This window comes from Micropterus dolomieu, linkage group LG03 (genome assembly GCF_021292245.1).
Source record: "Micropterus dolomieu isolate WLL.071019.BEF.003 ecotype Adirondacks linkage group LG03, ASM2129224v1, whole genome shotgun sequence".
Classification (NCBI taxonomy): domain Eukaryota; kingdom Metazoa; phylum Chordata; class Actinopteri; order Centrarchiformes; family Centrarchidae; genus Micropterus; species Micropterus dolomieu.
The window spans coordinates 18,945,872-18,963,540 of NC_060152.1; the positions used below are offsets into that span (position 1 = coordinate 18,945,872).

General features: G+C 45.1%; 1 protein-coding gene across 4 annotated transcripts in view; it reads left to right on the forward strand.

The window, feature by feature from the left end:
• The window catches only part of kirrel3l (kirre like nephrin family adhesion molecule 3, like), a 92,500-nt gene extending 75,063 nt beyond the window's left edge, over positions 1-17,437 (forward strand). For 2 of the 4 annotated variants that reach the window (XM_046045804.1, XM_046045801.1), the window contains 14 exons: positions 5,562-5,717; positions 6,319-6,468; positions 8,426-8,583; positions 10,027-10,177; positions 10,377-10,482; positions 10,765-10,913; positions 11,044-11,171; positions 12,308-12,434; positions 12,588-12,688; positions 13,393-13,591; positions 14,406-14,525; positions 14,722-14,831; positions 14,969-15,058; positions 15,176-17,437. In XM_046045804.1, the coding sequence (XP_045901760.1) occupies positions 5,663-5,717; positions 6,319-6,468; positions 8,426-8,583; positions 10,027-10,177; positions 10,377-10,482; positions 10,765-10,913; positions 11,044-11,171; positions 12,308-12,434; positions 12,588-12,688; positions 13,393-13,591; positions 14,406-14,525; positions 14,722-14,831; positions 14,969-15,058; positions 15,176-15,667 (2,136 nt within the window). In that variant the 5' untranslated portion in view covers positions 5,562-5,662 and the 3' untranslated portion in view covers positions 15,668-17,437. The remainder of the gene's footprint in view (positions 1-5,561; positions 5,718-6,318; positions 6,469-8,425; positions 8,584-10,026; positions 10,178-10,376; positions 10,483-10,764; positions 10,914-11,043; positions 11,172-12,307; positions 12,435-12,587; positions 12,689-13,392; positions 13,592-14,405; positions 14,526-14,721; positions 14,832-14,968; positions 15,059-15,175) is intronic. The other 2 variants (XM_046045803.1, XM_046045802.1) reach the window with 2 other exon arrangements.
• The last annotated feature ends 232 nt before the right edge of the window (positions 17,438-17,669 follow it).

Genomic DNA, 17,669 nt, shown 5'->3' on the forward strand with positions numbered 1-17,669 from the left:
TATTTATGGCACATTGCATGGGCACTGCAGCACAGTGACTACACTCAAACACTGACTATGTCACATCAGCACTCTTGGTCTCCCCCCCGGCCTCCTCCTCCTTCCCCTCCTTGTATGCATGCCACTCGATTACTCTATCCACTGTATCTGCTGTTGCGGATTCCCAGGGAGAAACTCTGGCACTGCTCGCCCATGCGATCAGCTTCACTACTGTCCTGATGTGTGCAGTGCCCTATTCCAGCAGAGAAAAACCTCGTGGTGACAGCCTTGGAGACAGACTGATTACAGCGTTCCATCAATCCTCTCTCAGACCCGCTCCTTTGCAATTGGAAGCTGACAGGAGACCATTTTTTCCATTTTTACCTTTCCACAGTTTTTACGTTTTTTCTAACATGTAGTGCCTGCTCTTTTTTTTTTATATTGTTCCCTTTACCCTGCTTTCTTGAGTGTTGTGTTGACAAGCTGACACAAGCCCCTGTGATTTTCGCACCAGGGCTGCAGAGAGCGAGAGAAAAGGACAGGGGATACAGGATAGAGGAGAGGAAGAAATGGGGAGAGAAAGTGAAAGGGAGAGGCTGGCAAGAGATGACAGCTGAAACGGAGTCAAATCAAACAATTAGTAACACCTTATATAACTCTCAAAGGGGGCCTGCTAGACATTGATTTCAGGGATCATGGCCCACTGACTGTAGACGTATGAGTGATAAACAGAGGAATGGGGATGGGGCTAAATTGTAGAGGGAACCAGCAATGGCATCTGGGGGGGGGGGGGGGGGGGGGGGGGGGGGGGGGGGGGGGGCTGTGTGGATGAGCGGGTTCACTCTGTAAAAAGGGTCTAGGTCTGAGCCAAGATTTTCACAATGGAATAAAGGCTGAAAGGGGAGGCTAGGAGGATTAAACTCCAGCAAAACAGCTCTTAAAAAGCTGTTAGACTGCAATTTGGGCACAAAAACGCAGAGTGGGAGAAAAGATAGTGAAAGTGGGTGGGTGGGAGTGCAGTTGGAATGCAACGTGGGAGAGACAGGATGGAAGAGAGGCCATGAACACATTAAGGTGTGAGAGAGGAGGCCATCTGCAGAGGCACAAGCTGAGGCTGTTTGTAACGGTCCAAGTCAAAGAAAAACATAGTGGCATACACACATGCATGTGTTGGGTGCCACGGAGCCACAAGTTGGTGGGTGGTATATGTTATTGGCCCCCATGAAGCCCTCAGAAGTTCTGTAGGAGTCATGGTAATGAGCTTAGTGGCCAGATCAGACATGAGATGGGTGCAGGGTCCCCTTTGGGACTTAATCTTTGGTCCAGCTTTCTCAGCACTCCTGTCTGTTTGTATACACACGCACACACACACACACACGCACACACACAGGAAGGGAAAGACAAAAGAGCCTGACTCTAAACAAAGGGATAATAATTCCATACAGAGAGAAATGGAGCTTGCATTTTCCAGCCCGATTTAGAAGCCTTATCTAGACAAGGCACAATGGATGGCATTTGGGGAAAGGGGCTGTTTATTCCAAGCTTGACACTTTTTTGCCAATTGCCTTCTTTTCTGCTGCGGTTTTGTCTGCTTTTCCTCCTCCTTGGCTCTTATTGTGGAAAACTCACACCAGCTGGCCGCAGGATTCTGCCACCGCCACTGGGGCAAAAAATGCAAGTAGATATCGGGTGCTATTTTTTAACATTTTGAATTATTACTGCACAGAGAAAATTGTCCAGTCAAGTTGAGAGCACTTATATTTATAGACCCCACAGGACTGGATGTTGCACTCTTTGCAATGGATGGGAATGAGGATATGGAATAAAATCAGGACTAAAATAGGGACTCTCTGCAAACGCAGCTTGAAGCCTCTCAGCGAATGTATGTATGCAGTTGAGTGTCACTGTAAAAACAGGAGAAATGAACAGCGCCTGAGCTGTTCTCAAACAAGAGAGTGATGTTATTTTATCTTTTATTTGAAGGACCTGACTTTTTTAATGCTGGGTTAAATTGATTTATGGGGGCGGGGGTCAGATTACCAAAATGGCATAGCAGATTATGACTGCAGTGACTTGGTAGTAAATGCACTGGATTGTGTGTGTTAGATCCACATTTTATCTAAAGGTCATCTGCAGTGCTATTATCTCTCTCAGTCTTTAGCATCATGGCCAGCACTTACACATACACATTTTCAGCACACACACACACACACACACACACACACAGTGACTGGTTCAATCTAATTCTAGACAAGGCAGATGTCCAGTGGTGGACAGATCATTGCTGACATCTGTCCATCTCTTCCTGATCCTTCCTGATGTGAATGTATCCCTATCAGTTCAGATGAAGAGTGCAGGCAGGGTCGACGCAAAGCTCTTTAATAGGTTGTGTCCAAGTCGGAGAGGCTGTTTTGCACTTAACTGAGACCATGTGACCGAAACGGCAAAGTCACTGTGTCAAAGTAACTGCTAAATGTGCCCTCCGGTGCCTGACAAGTTGCTTTCCCTATTAACACTGCCCCACCCTCCACACTCATTCACACATTCAGATGCTCACACACACACACACACACACACACAGAAATAAACATAAATGGCACATTTTTTGCTAGGCAAACACAGACACACACTGAGCTCACACAGTCGGAAAGAAGTGCGCACATACATAAAGTTTGCCCAATGTGCATCCAGTGGCGTGAAATGATATTCCATTTTGAGAAATCCGGATTAAAATGTATCGGGCCAAATGTGTTTTGACCTTGTTACTGGGGGATGGAAAAGCACACACACACATGCACACACAAACACACACCCAAACAGCAAAGGTAAGAAAGTAAATGTTGAATTTTTTTGTGATGAGGACTTGTAAATCAAAATTTTAACTGCCTTCTAAGTAACATTAGGCACACCACATGTGGTAGAAACTACTCTACACTGTATATATTTACCTGCGTAACATTCAAGGGGACATGGTAAATAAACTCACATCTACTGCAGAACTGCTGGGATTTCAAGGGGATTCAAATCTTTCTTTTCAAATGTGATTTGATTGCAGCCAATAGTCCTCATTTTGAGTCTGGTAAAAACACTGAAAGCTGTGGTGTATTTGTATACATGCATGTGTGTACGTGACACTGCAGCACACCAAGAGCAAGCCTCTTCACACCCACAGCTCCCTACTTCTTCTGACTGCCTCTCCTCCACTGTTTCTTTGTCTGGTTCTGTTCCTCCCTCTCTCCTCGTCAGAAATGTATTCATGTAATTAAGCTGCTAATACACCGTCAAAGAATTGTCTAATTCAGCAAGGAGGAATTAAAGGAATCTGGCATGAGTCATTAGCCAGTCGAGATGTTCTGTTGAGCATTTTCAATAAGGGATCTGGAGAGCAATGAATCACTCATATGGTGTGAAGACATTCGCTACAGCACATACTCTGTACTCTATATTTGTACGCCAGCATTAGTATGTGTGTGTGCGTGTGGGGTTAATTGCCATATGTGAGGGTGAGAAATCGTATGTGGGTGAGGTAAAGAGAAACAATTCAATGCATGTAATCCATCTGAACAATCAACCATTGCAGTGAATTATTACCCATTGTAAACATTTAGATACTCTGGGCAAGATACTTAATTGCAATCAATGTTTGTACTGTTGCAAGTACAAAGAGGAAAACCCTTAACTCGCTCTGTAAGGGGAGGCATATGAAAACACTCAATAGCTTTTAAAGGCAGAATGTTAGGAACAGGCAGGCAGACTGTAAAAACTGCATTTTTGAAGGTATGATGGGAAAAGCCAGCCTTCGCTAAACGCCTAATAGTCTGAGCTAGAAGGCGTTTCACTTTTCATTGACGCTCTCAAATTGGCCTCTTTTGATCCACAGTGCGTGACACACATACAGCCTACCTGTTTGCATGCACAGATAGGCTTTTCAAACACTCTGGTAAAATAATGTACAGGGAGGACATGATTGGCGAACTAACATGCATAGTTTACTATCTTTTTCTTTTCTTTTCAGCTATCTATTAACATCTCTTTTGGCCCACGATAGAGAGTGAGAGAGATTGGGCGCATGTGAAAATGAGCTTTCAGGCAGTTGTTGAGAACCACAACGGTCTGAGCCATGGAGAACTCACGTTCCTTATGAACTCACTGTTTGGCGGCTTTAATTGTGCTGTTGGGTGACAGAGGCAGGAGGGTGCAAAGGGAGAGGGGAGGCGAGGGGCAGGGTTCAGTCTGTGGTGCACCCTGAGATGAAGTGGATAATTGAGTGTGGAATAAATACTGCCAACAACCTCGGAAGCCCCTTTCAAAAAGAATGAAAAACTGGAGAGAATGGAGTAAGGAAGAACGGGAAGAGACGAGGAAAAGAGAAAAGGGTGAGAGAGAGACAGAGAGAGAAAATCCCAGCTACCCTCTAGGGGGAAAAGCTGCTATTGAAAAGCTATTAAACTTGCATTTAGCAGGATTGATTGGAAATGAAGAGGCCTATTAAAAGAGAGGGACAAGAGGACAATAGCGCGTCTCTGGCCACCGTATGTTGCCCTCCTTTCAGCGGCTTTCTTTGCTGGGAGGGGGGTGGCAACCCTGTCTGTTTAAGCGCTCCCACCAAGAGAAGCAGTTCAGGGGGGGCTTAGCGCTGCCTGAATAGAACCCTCTTTATCTTCCTCTGTCCCCCTTCCCTTCCATTCTCCACTGAGCAACAAAGAAAGAGAGGAGAATGAGGACGTTTTTTTTAAGTCGTCTTCGCAACTCACACAGACACCCCACTTAGATAACCAACCAACTGCTTTTCTCCCTCTCCCCCAACCTTCCCCTACAGATTAGTTACCTCTGGAGTGTTGCCATCGTCCCCTGCCAATAGGGTTTGTAATAGTCAATCTTTAGCATAGTGGCACAAACAGTTGGAACCGTGGATCCATATTCATGCTGTGCTTCTGTGTGCGTGTGAAGGCAGGCCAGCCAATCCGGTGAGACTGTGTGCCATACTTAAACACAGCAGCGGAACGACGGCAGGTGTCTCCTCTGACTTTCAGCAGACTCAAACGGATGGGTCCCCTGGGAACTTTAATGGAGTTTTGATTGTTTAACATCCATTTTTACAAAAAGCACACTGAAAGACTGGCAGATTTGTCTCCCCAGAAGTGTGTTTGCCTCATGTCAGCAAGCATATAACCATATGGTCTTGGGAAAGAGTTAAATAAGTTATGAGGCACAGCTGACTCTTCCTCATATAAGCCACATCTATAGGGGGAAAAACAATATTTTCACATGTCAGCCATGACCCATTCTCTCAGCTAGTGCCATCAAAACAAGAGTGAGCCGACCAGTCCAGGGAGTCTGCTCTCTTTCATTCTTACTTCTTTTCCACCCCTTACAGTGCATGTTTCACTTTTTTCATGCTACATCTCTGCTGGCACTGCAGAAATGTACTGCCACTGCATTCTCTGAAACTCCATTAGTGGTAGTCTGCCTACCTATATATTTTATAGCTGTTTTGTGAATTTCAGTATGAATTGTCCATCTACCATCATGAAAATGTGAATTCTAAGATGTCTATTCATGCTTTCTCTCTTTTCTCTCAGCAGCCACCCAAGCAGCCTACTTCTCCCAGCAACCCCAAGACCAGGTGGTGGTATCTAGTCAGTCAGTGACTCTACCCTGTGTCATTGTGGGTTATCGGGGAATGGTACAATGGACCAAAGATGGCCTGGCACTGGGTGGAGAGAGAGACCTACCAGGTATTATCACTGGCCTTAATTTTGTCTGTCTCTCTCTCCCTCTCTTTTTTCTTCTGTTGTCTGTGTGTTTATTGTGTCTGTCTGTCTTGCCACGATCAATGCCAGGTCTCATTAGAAACAAAGCCTCTCTCTGTCAAACTTTGGAGTTTTACGCAAATGAACAATGTCCTGTAGACAGGTCGGCTACTGCTGCACACACCGTACTTTAATTTGTTGCTTAGCATTTGAAGGGTCTTGTAGGAAAGTAGATAATCAATTGTCTTTTGTCACGCACTGACATTTAAATGTGTGGCAGACTAGAGAGAAGGTGGAGAGGCTTCCTCTTGACCTTAGCCACCCCATCTTTATTGTGTCTGTGTTTAAAGGACAGACTCCTCATGCAGCAGCAGCCTTCTCACGTGTTGCATTTCCAGCCTCACGCTGGTCTGCTAACACAACGCCTCAATTCCTGGCCCAGTGAGGCGCTGCTGGCTTTTGTGTCTTACAGAGCATTGCCATGTTTCTCTCGCCTTTGTTCAAGCCACAAGTCTGTTCATTTTATAGTCCTTTCATCATGTGTTTGTTTGTCTCTGACTCTATTCTCTGTGCTGGCTTCACGCAGGCTGGACGCGCTATTCCTTAATGGGCGACCCGCTATCAGGCGAGCACAGCTTGCAGATCGATTCGGCAGAGTTGGCGGATGACGCGGTGTATGAGTGTCAGGCTACACAGGCGGGACTGCGCTCCCACCGTGCCAAGCTCACTGTACTAGGTAAGAGACACAGCTCATGCATGATCCTCACAGCCAGCCCTCGTGCCAAGGCCTGCAGGCTGGCAGTGCTTGGGAACAATCAGGGGAGTGTCTTCATCACAAAACACAGAAGCATGTAGACAAATATACAAATAACAATGTAACGAACAACAAACAAAAGATAATCACATTCCCATCCCAACTTCATCATAGACAAAGAAAAAAAACACATCAGAACACTCCAAGTGATCAAGCAATTCATAAAATAATCCCTTATCATCACTCAAAGATAACCCCATTGTAATCATGTCCTGAAAGTGTAATTCAAACCAAGCAAGGCTCAGCCAAGAGATTCAGCTAGGGAAAAAAAGGAAACCCCTCTGCTCTCAGTAGCAGTAATCAAGATTGTGGACGTCTTGGATAATGTGATTGCTGCAGTCACAAATGACTTGCGTAGTCGCTTGAAAGTCAGGGTCTGCACAGTTAGCACATTTTACAGTGAGCCACAACATTTGTCAACTGCAAGACGTTTTTTACATTAACATGATGTGAGTGATCTACTTCTTAACACAGACATGGGTGGGGGTGGGGGGGTTGATTGAGGAGGAGGGCCAGGTCTTGTGGGAATTGGAATCAGCAAAGCACTGCTGGCATCTGGTGGCATGCAGAGGAATATCACTCATTAATTAGTTCTGTCAATTGTCCATATATTCACCTACAAGTAAGTATAATATTACACAGACAGAGAGGGCAACTCAGATGGAACAATTATACAGGTATGATGCCACAACTCAGCGTGAAGCTTTCACCACAGAGCCTGTTGTACTTGAATCTGTTGCCGTTGTGTGGTGTGTATACCGAGTTCATTGAGGCAGGGTGACGGGCGGTACAGATAGGGTTGGCATGGAAAGACAAGCAGATCAGAGATCACAAGCGGTATTTAGGAAAATTTCAGCTAAATGAATAGGCTCAGAGACCTACCGTGTGTTCACCAGCCCACCTTTCTGTGTCTAGTGTCACTGTCAAAGCTGCACAAAGCAGTGCGGCCATCTAATGCCCACACACAGCTATAGAGATGCCCACGTGAAGGCAGAAAAGAAAGTTGAATAACTACATGAAATGGAATCTGAAGACCGAGGCTGGTGGTAAATAACATTATATGCATTTCATAAACAAACAAATTAAATCAGCTCCATCAGGTCAGGCTCAGAAATCCATGGTTTATGTTTATGTGTGTACATAAGGAGTAGTAAAAAGAGGAGGGGTTTCTTCTGTGCATGTGTATGTGTGTACATATGCCCGTATGTGTATGTATGTGTGTAAATCAGTGTGGCCAGATGAGACCAAAGCAATCCTGCACAGTCAAAGGAGTCAACGGCGGGAGTGCAGTCAGGGGAATCGGCATGGAAATTAAAATCACCTAGCACTCGGATTCCATTAGTGTCCGTGCCGCAGCAACGGAAGGACCTCTGACAATTCAGATACACACAGTGAAATTGGTTCGGTGGAGGGAGCGAGAAAGGCCGGCACAAACCCCATGTTTACGCCTTCTCTTATTGGTTGGGGAGATGGACGCCTTCATCAGGGGTGGCACGCTTGGCTTGCCAGTGGTGCGTGCGAAACCATGCAAATAAATGAACAAATAAGCAATTCAGCTGAAACATCACCATACAACAGTAAGAGCAAATAGAGTAATAATGCTAGTCCCAAGAAAGGAAATAAATAAGGTCTAGTTTTTTTTCTCCAAATGACAACTGTTCTTGGTCTTTTCTCCTGTCTGAAACTACACCTTGTTAAACAGACACATGGCCATAAAAAGATATTGTTTGCCTCTTTTGCTGTTGCAAGAATTGATGCCGAGCTAAGAGCAACAGCAAGCTCAATATCAGTATGCCTTCTATGTGGCTCTGTGCTGGCCTGGAGCTGTAATGAGTTTTTTTTGTTTTGTTTTGAGTGGTATGTTTGTTCTGCTTTACAGTTCCTCCTTCAGACCCTGTGGTGGAGGGTGGCCCTGTTGTGCGTCTTAAGGCCCACACACCACACAATCTCACCTGCAAAGCCTCAGGAGCCAAACCTGCTGCCGAGATCACTTGGTACAGAGATGGGGAGGTCATGGAATCTGCAATTTATTCCAAGGTACCATTAGAACAGATCTATGCCCAGTACTATCATCCAATCACTAACACCCGCACAATATTACAAAACGTAACAAAGGGCAGAAAAAATAACGCACAGCTATTCAAAACAGAAAGATTTTCTCTTAGGGTATAATACTTTTCTTCCATTTCTCTTTTTATTTATCTTCCTTCCATGGTCTCACAGTTTCTTTTTCTATCGTCACCCTTCCCTTGCACGATTTGTTCGCTCACTCTCTGCAGTCCCCCTCCCATTTTCACTCATGCCTGACACCCCCCTCCCACCCACCCACCCCACTCACTAACCCCCTCCACCCCCCTTTGCTTGCTAATGCAGCGACACTACAGCATAACTGGAGCATGCCAAAGCTCAGACAGGCATGAGTGTTTCATACAGTAGAGTTTCTGCAGAGAAGAAATCACCCACAACAATGCAGAAACACAATGGGGATGCGCCGGAGCGTAAGCCAGCCACGGCTGGGAAAGTGTCACATTTTTCATGCTCTCTGACCACGCTAAACGACGCTAAACGCCACATTTAAGGAGAGAGAGAGAGAGCCTGCACTGAGAAGTGCGGGGAGGGCGCAGGAGGGCTGGGGGGTGTGATTTGAGGGGGGAGAGGAGAGGAATGAATGGAGAAGAAAAGAGGAATACAGGGGGAATTAATATAGAGTTATCTAGTGAGATAGCTCTGTGAAAAACAGAGAGAATTTCCAACATTAAGAAGTGAGTCTGGGGGAGGAGAATGCTTTGTCCGAGTGAGGGGTGGTGACAGGGAGTGATGTGATTTGATCTAGCACAAAAATGCTTTTCGTGTGTCTGGCTGAGGAAGTGGAAGGCTCCGTCCATTGATTTGGCTGTCCAGAGAAAAGGCTCAGCTTGCCCTTGCTCTTTTTCCGAAGATGTTTGACACCTCTTCCTCACTGTCACCACCCACAAAAACAGACACACAGGCACCTCGGCCATCACAGTTTTTCTTCCTTGTGTGTGTATGAAGAAGAGAGGGAGAAAGTGAGAGAGCTGTGAGCCATATCCTCAGAATCTACACCTTTCCTCACTTAGGCGTATTGATTTCTGTGAGCAGTAAATAGATTTAAAGGATGATGACAAACAAGGAGCGCTGACGGGGAACACTCTCAGAAATGTGGGAACAGCACAATATCCCCTGCTGCATCATAAAATATATGATTTAACTGCCATGCCAAAGAACAGAATAGCAATTTTAATGCCTCACACATGAAAAAATAAGACCTGCACTGTCATAGAGATATTCCTAAGTGGTGCCATCACAAAAAATGGCAAGTGACTTGCTTGTGCGACATTGAGCTGATGTTCAGTTTGACTCCACTGTAATAGAGTCTCTCTCTCTCTATATATATAAGTATAGTGGGTAAACTATACTGACCTCCAGCAGCATCTAACAGTTACGTCTGCAAATCTACAGACGCTGATGGAGGATGGGAAGAGGGAGGCGGCTATCAGTATGCTTCCAATCGTCCCTGAGGATAGCGACTCTGGACGCACCTACACCTGCAGGGTTCTTAACCCAGCTGCCCCTGCTGGACGACAGACATCGGTCACTATCAATGTCCAACGTGAGTGTTCCAGCACCAGCTTTCCTGTAAAGACCACCAAAATATCCAATAATTGTAGCAGACTGCAAGCTATGTACAATAATCCGTGAAGCACATTTAATTCTGTTGCATTGTTAGGGTTAGGGAATGGTACCAATAAGACTGCAAGTCCTAAGTCACACATTTGTGTCAGTAACATAAATGTTTTTTTTCCTCACAGACCCTCCTTCAGTGACTCTATCAGTCCAGCCTCAGACTGTGACTGAGGGAGCCAAGGTTCTCTTCATCTGCTCTGCTTCGGCCAATCCGGAAATCACTGGATACAGGTATGCATCCTTCATTTAAATCTCAGTGTTTCACTCTGATCCTGCCACACAATGCTGATGATACATTACAATTCTACAACTATTGCGAGTAAACATGTCATCCAAAATAGTAGCACAAGCATGCAATTGTTTGCTCATTGGGTTAAATGGGCTGCTTGATTGGCAGCATTTGATTGTGATTGGCACAAGCCATAAATCAGCTAATAGCCACTTTGATATGCATGGCAAAGTACCTTCCCTGAACTAATGCGACTGTATAATGTGATTATTCATCTGTCCCAGGTGGTCAAAAGGAGGCATTCCTATATCTGAGGCAAATGGGGATAGCCTTGAGGTGACAGTGGACTACTCTTACTTCACAGACCCTGTCTCCTGTGAGGTTTCCAACTCTGTGGGCAGCACCAATGTCAGCACCCTAGTTGATGTCCAATGTGAGTTGAACTTTAGGCAATAGTACTACATAGTGTGGCTAAGCAGTGTATTTTGAGACTTGAGGTGTGTGTGATTTTAAAAGCAGTCTCTTATTGATTGTGACTGGCTGTCTGTGTTGCTTCACCGTAGTTGGCCCGAGACTGCTGTCAGAACCTAAGCCAATGACGGTGGATATGGGAATGGATGCAGCCTTTACTTGTGCATGGACTGGAAACCCTCCTTTGACCCTTGCCTGGACCAAGCAGGGCTCCAGCGTGGTAAGGCAACAAACACTAGTCACCACTTTATCTTGGTGGTAAGGTGAAGCTTCAACACCACCCCTCAACACCATCCCTCCAGAGAGAAACATTCACACATGGCCTTGAGGCATCAATTCTTCACACTTTTCCCACACACATTCTTTTTTCAGGCTGAACCTTCAACACATCCTCTCTCCATGCTCCCGGAGGGCTAAAGCCTCTGGCAGAAAACTGTCTGTCCACTGACAGATTCATACGGCATCATCAGGGCACATGTCGTGCTGTCATAACTCTAACTCAATCAATCAATCAATCAAAATTGCGCCGCAGCTTTCAGCGCATCATTTCTGCCTCTTAGACATAAACAAAGGACCAACTGCACTTGAGTATCCAGTAAGTCAAATTCATAAGTGGGTGGAACAAATGGGACATTTCCACCTTCACTTTACATCATCCTGGTAAAAGTCTTTTAGCACACACACCATCAGAGGAGACATCCCATAGGAGCTTCTCTCTTGCCAACTAATGCAATTTCTGAGGCGATGGTGGAGAAAACACCCCCAGTAAAGAGTGCTGCGGGATGGCGTAAGCGATGCAGTCATCTCAAAGAGTGAACGCTTTCAGCCCCTCTGTGGGAAATGTGCAGGCATTTTTCTAATCCACCCACTGCCACTGTCCCTCTCACAGCCACGAGTAATGGATTAATTGGGTTACTCCATAAGTGTGTTGAAATAAAAAATTGGAGAGAGTGAGTGGGAAGGAGGGAGGGGTAAATGGATTAATCACAGCTTGATGGAATGACAGGATCAATGAGCTAAGGAGTGAGTGAGTGTAGCAGCTCCAAAGGCTAAGGCCCACTCACACCATAGTATGCTCTGTTCTGTCCCCACTGTTTAATTACAACAATCTCCCCAGCGGTGCGGCCACTCAGCGGCGGCTAGAGTGCTTAATGCTGTGATTAAAGCTCTTCACAATGAAATTAAACTCAAACCACAAGCATTTGTTACAATGGTCAGCCCACCTCTGTGCTGCCTCCACAATCAGTGGGCCACTGATAAAGGTCCCAGTCTCCTTTGTCTGCCTTTTCTCCCTGCCGTCTCATTCTTTCTCTCTCTAACACTCTTCGCCCCTTGTCTCTCTGGATTTCTCACTAGGTGCTCAGTAATGGCAACACCTTGCAGCTGAAGGCTGTTACCCAGGAAGATGCTGGAACATACACCTGCAAGGCCATTGTACCCCGGATTGGAGTTGCAGAAAGAGATGTCACTCTAACTGTAAATGGTGAGTGAGTTCTTTTCAGAGCATACAGGGTTGTTTGTAGTGTTTGGATTGACCTGTTGAGTAAGTAGCTTCACAATTGATATCTAACAATTTGGTATTGGTCAATATTTTAAAATATCCTTGCTCCCCTTCTTTCTTTCTTCTTCACACCAGGCCCACCTATCATCACAGCGGACACCACGCAACATGCTGTCAAGCACTCCAAGGGCAAGCTGGAGTGCCGGGTGGGAAGTAGCCCCCCGCCTGATAAGATTGTAAGTGAACCACTTATTTGTGTTGTGCATCATTCATGTTTGGGAGCTTACATACTCTACCATCTACCTATGAACCACACCCACAAGAGAGCGATCACTCAGAGTAGCTTTATCCCTGACCTCACCTTCCCGCCTTTGCATCACCACATCTCTACATTTTAACAAATATGCCCACACACATATGCACAATTTTAATTGCACCAACATTGACAAGAGAGATAGTCGAGTTGGGGGAGCTGTGGGAGACTGGCTTCCTGCAGGTTTCAGCCAAACCGCATTCAATTAGCGGCCCAAGAGGCATCACTCAGCTGACCCTGTTGAACTGCTGAACGTATGCTGGGCTGAGAGAGGATAATTAGGGTCTGAGGAGGAGTGAGAGACAGGTGCCCTGCTGCCCCTGCGCTAGAGACAGCAAAGAGGAGCCTTTTTTCATAGTGCAGCTACCTAACCCTCCTTAGGCCTCACCTGCAGGGCAGACGTGGGAGGCAGCTTAAACATGAGCCTGTGAGCTGTGTCAGCCACGGAGCACCTCAGAGGTCGACAGAGTGAAATCAGAACAGAGAGAGAAGCTGGTGTTCAGTCAGCGGCAGGCGGGGATCTAAGGATAAACAGGCGTGCAGGCCTTTGCTTTGCTCACCGCTAAGGAATTCGTCATAGAAAAGTGACTTACTCCCTGTTGTCTGGTCTTTTGCTCCTTTCCAAAGGTGTGGACCTTTGGAGACACAAGCCTGTCCTCTGGTTCTTCCGGTCGTTATTCAGTGCAGACAGTAGCCAGCGACCATGGAGTCCTGTCTTCTCTGGTGCTGTCTGAGACTCTGGCACAGGATTTCCAGCTGCGCTACAACTGCACTGCTTGGAACCGCTTCGGGACTGGCACCGCCTTGGTCACGCTGAAGGAGCAAGGTACACACTGACAGGAGTAATAAACCCCACCAGAGCCATCTACAGAAGTTAGAGTGATATGCTCAATCCTTGCTGTGAAAGGCGGCCAGATTAGGTGAAAGAAGCGCTCCTGTCTTGTGCTTATCTTAATTACACTCCTTGAATCGATATGATTTAATCAGCAGATGGTTCCTTTAATGAATATGTTTGCCACATAACATAGATATTGATTGGGGACAAAAGTCAATTAGAGGAAGCCACATGTGTTTGCGGGTGGACTCATATTCTCTATCACTGTCTCAGAGCCAAGTACATCATCTCAGCTTGCAGCCCTTTACGTGATCTTACAATTAGGCAGTACTACTACTGCACTGATGCTAGTGGAAGCCTTTGTTCCAGCAGACACCAAAAATAAGGTCCTCTCTAGTAATTTACATCAACGTAGCAGAGTGGGGTCTCCAGAGAAATGGGCAGCGGTATCTCCTGGAATCTCTAATTAGATTACTGTCTGTTGCTTCATTGCATGTCAGGCCTTGTTACCCTTCTTTCAGAGAGATTAGAGACAATAGCCAGGCAGTGGGATTGCCGGATTGCCTGCATGAGCATATGCTAGCTGTGAGCAGGCCATGGCTTACTGCAGATGAATTTATATATGCGCAGACATTTCTGGGATTAGCAAGACAAATGAATGGATCTCTTACTTTTTTTCCTCTGATCTTCACATTCTTGACACTTATGCTCTACTATCTCTCATTTCATCCCTCCCCTTCTCTTGACAACCATCTACCCCCACCCCCTATGTCACACTTTTGTTCCATTACTTTTCTTGTTACAGAAGCCCTGCCTATGTTGATAATTGTTGGTGGAGCCGTAGGTGGAGGCTGTGTCCTGCTCATCTGCGTCATCACTTTGGTCTCCCTCTGCTGCAGGCACACAGGCAAAGGTGAGCTCAACGGTTAGTATGGGCAAGAGGGTCAACAGCCAATTCTTCACATCAAAAAGATTAAATCTTTCATTTGTGCGCTGAAAATTGAACAGTGTTTGTTAAGTTTTTTGTGCCATTTCACCCTGTGTTTAAAAATTATTTTTGATGTACAAAAAGTCTACCTGGTAATGTCAAGTAAAGCTCTTCTTCTTTTCAATCCTCACAGGTAAAAGGTGCACTCGTCTTTCCAAGAGTGACATCAGAGTTCAGATTGTTCACAGTGATCACAATGCTACACGTGGCAATGATGATGAGGAGGATGTCAAAGAGCCCATGGTAAATTTCTTTGTTCACGTCTCACGCCAGATATCTCTTTCTATGGTTGGGGAAAATTCACTTTTTGTTTTGTTCTTTTTAAAGTGAGGTCTTGGTTAATCCTAGTAATACTTCAAAAATGCTTGGTCTTCCCTCAGGCTCCGAACAGCAGCGAGTCTCCTGGGACGTCACGCACTGAACACAGTGACCTCCTGGAAGAGGAGGAGGATGAGAGATCAGACATCAAGGTAAAACAGAAAATACTTATTTGGAGAAACACTCTCAAAATAGCAAGAATGCATTATTTTCATCCAATACTAAACTATGTAAAGTTCATAATTTGTTTTTCTCTGTTCTTCTTATAGGACCCCACCAATGGCTACTACAATGTCCGTGGCCATGAAGACCGCCATATCCGCAGCAGTGGATTCTCTGAATATGTGCCCAACTCTCGGCCAGTCTACACACCATCGCAGCTGCCCTCCCCCAGCCCCATATATGGTCAACATGGCACCCAGCCTCGTATCTATGACTTTTCCCACCGATACGCAACCACCACGGCGGGCAGAACCGCATACGAACAGCAGCAAGCTGCCCAGCAGCAACCCGCCCAGCCAGCCAACATTTATCCCACTGATCCCGTCTATAGTGGCTCTGCTTACCTACCTGCTACTTATGGTCGCGCCTTCACCAGTTACGTTAAGCCTGCTTCCTATGAGAAGGTGGATGCATATGACCAATCAGATCAGGCCAGCAAGGTGTCCAGCTCTTCTCGCTTCTCTTATGCCTCCTCACAAGTGTCCTCCCAGCAGTCTGACTATGGTCGGCCCTCACAGCGTATGCAGACGCATGTCTGATTGGACAAAACAATTGGGAAAAAGGAAGAGTACAGGAGTTGTGAGTAGATAACCATTGTCACCTCCACATACATGTGTGGCTGGACTAACATGAACAGTCTTTCTTCACTCAGAGAGTGTCGGACAGTGTTTGGACAGTATATGGAGGGAGTCATGTGATTTAGGTTATGAGATAACCAACGTTTATTTGTTGTGATGGTTGGCGGGAGCTACAATAATGCTAACTGTAGAGCTCCTGAGCAGGATAATTCAGCAGATTGTGATGTTCAAGTCAAATTTATGATTACAGTGTGATACCTCACCAGGTTATCTCTACATGATGACCACCCAAACCTGTGGAGATATTCTGTCAGTGCAAGGGCCAACTAGAAAATAAAGCAAATGCATCTCCTGGATTTTGGGTGGCCAAAGTGACTGGGGTAGCCATTTACCTGCCTTCCAGAGTTTACTTTGTGTCAACACTAAATGTCAAACGTGACCTCTAAAATACTTTCAAAGAAGAAATGACAAGCTAAGACATATTTGCGGGAAAAAACAGATCTGAACAACCTTCTTTTGTCTGTCATTTGGTGTTTTGTTGGCATGCAAAAGGAATTCTAAGCACATTTGTGTCTCTATCATCAACAAAAGACTGAGCTATCCACAGAGACAGACATAAACTATTCTGCACAACAGGCTAGCTCTACTGACCAACAAGTGCTACAGGCACTGTACTGTATGAAGAGTCTAATCATCAGTGGAATACTTCTGGCCTGAGCTGTATTCCTGTCTTCTGATAATAACCCTAACATGTTGGACTTGGCAGTGTTGCTTTTTGGTGGATAAAAGAAGGAGATATGAAGAGAATGTGTATTTTAGTTTTTTAGTTTTAGTTAACAGTGTGTTATACCAAGATGGATAAGATAAGGCCATGGAAACCCAAAGATGGTAATAATTTTGTAGGGAGAAACAGGGGCTGAGTACTGCTGCCCTAACCCTGGTACTGTTTTCTGATTGTAAAATAAAGAGTAGGCTATTTCCAGAACAATCAAAAGTGGTGGAAAATGGTGGCAATCTTGAACTTGAAATAAACTTGAATGCAACGTCAGCAGGCTCAGGTGGGGAAAGATGTGTAAGGCAGTCCTAATGTGGACCATACACTCTCAAGTTTTACAACTCAATCAAATTGTCTCAATATGTTTACAAGAAACAGTACTACCCTGAAACACTAAGTATCTGTACAAATGGCTGAGCCCATACCTTCTCTCTGTTGCATGCAAATGATGTGTCTAGTGAAAATCTTCAGCGTTTATATTCATGTCCATTTCATGTTTGAGACATTGGTTTTTACACCTGGCCCCATTGCATTCCAATTCCTGGATGTTTCAGTATGGATGCCTGTACTGCCATATGTCTAAAAAGCTGATACCAGGCAGCATGATGAGAGAACAAATGTCACTTATACTGAGGAGGCAAACATCATCGCTTGTCTTTATTTTTATATTTTATATAAGCCTTAATGTACAGCGTGTAAGCTGCTCTATTGTAAAGTATCTTTATATACATATGTATCTATCTTGGTTGATTTATTTGGGTCCACAGATTGTCTTGTCTAAGTTGTTCATCAATCATTTAATGCAGTTACTATGCTTTTTTGGAACACAACTAATGGCCATTTGTTTGTTCATTCTTTTAATAATGTATTGAGAATTTTATTTGCTAAAAATGAGCCATCGTTGCTTGTACCTTTGTACACATATTTATATTTAAATAAAACCCATTTCCGATAAAGAACTGGCTGGTGTGTATCCTGAGAGTTAATCAGCCTGGCGAGGAGTTTCATTGTCACTGTTCCCCATACGCAAACAAAGCTTCCCATGTAGCAACAATGATGAATACATAAATTAGCAGCGCTGTCTATGTTGATTTTCCTATTCCCCCAGTGGTGTGCTGCTTTTAATGAAGACAGATGAGAAAGTAGAACTCCCACTGTATGTGTATCCACCTCTCGAAGTCGACATGC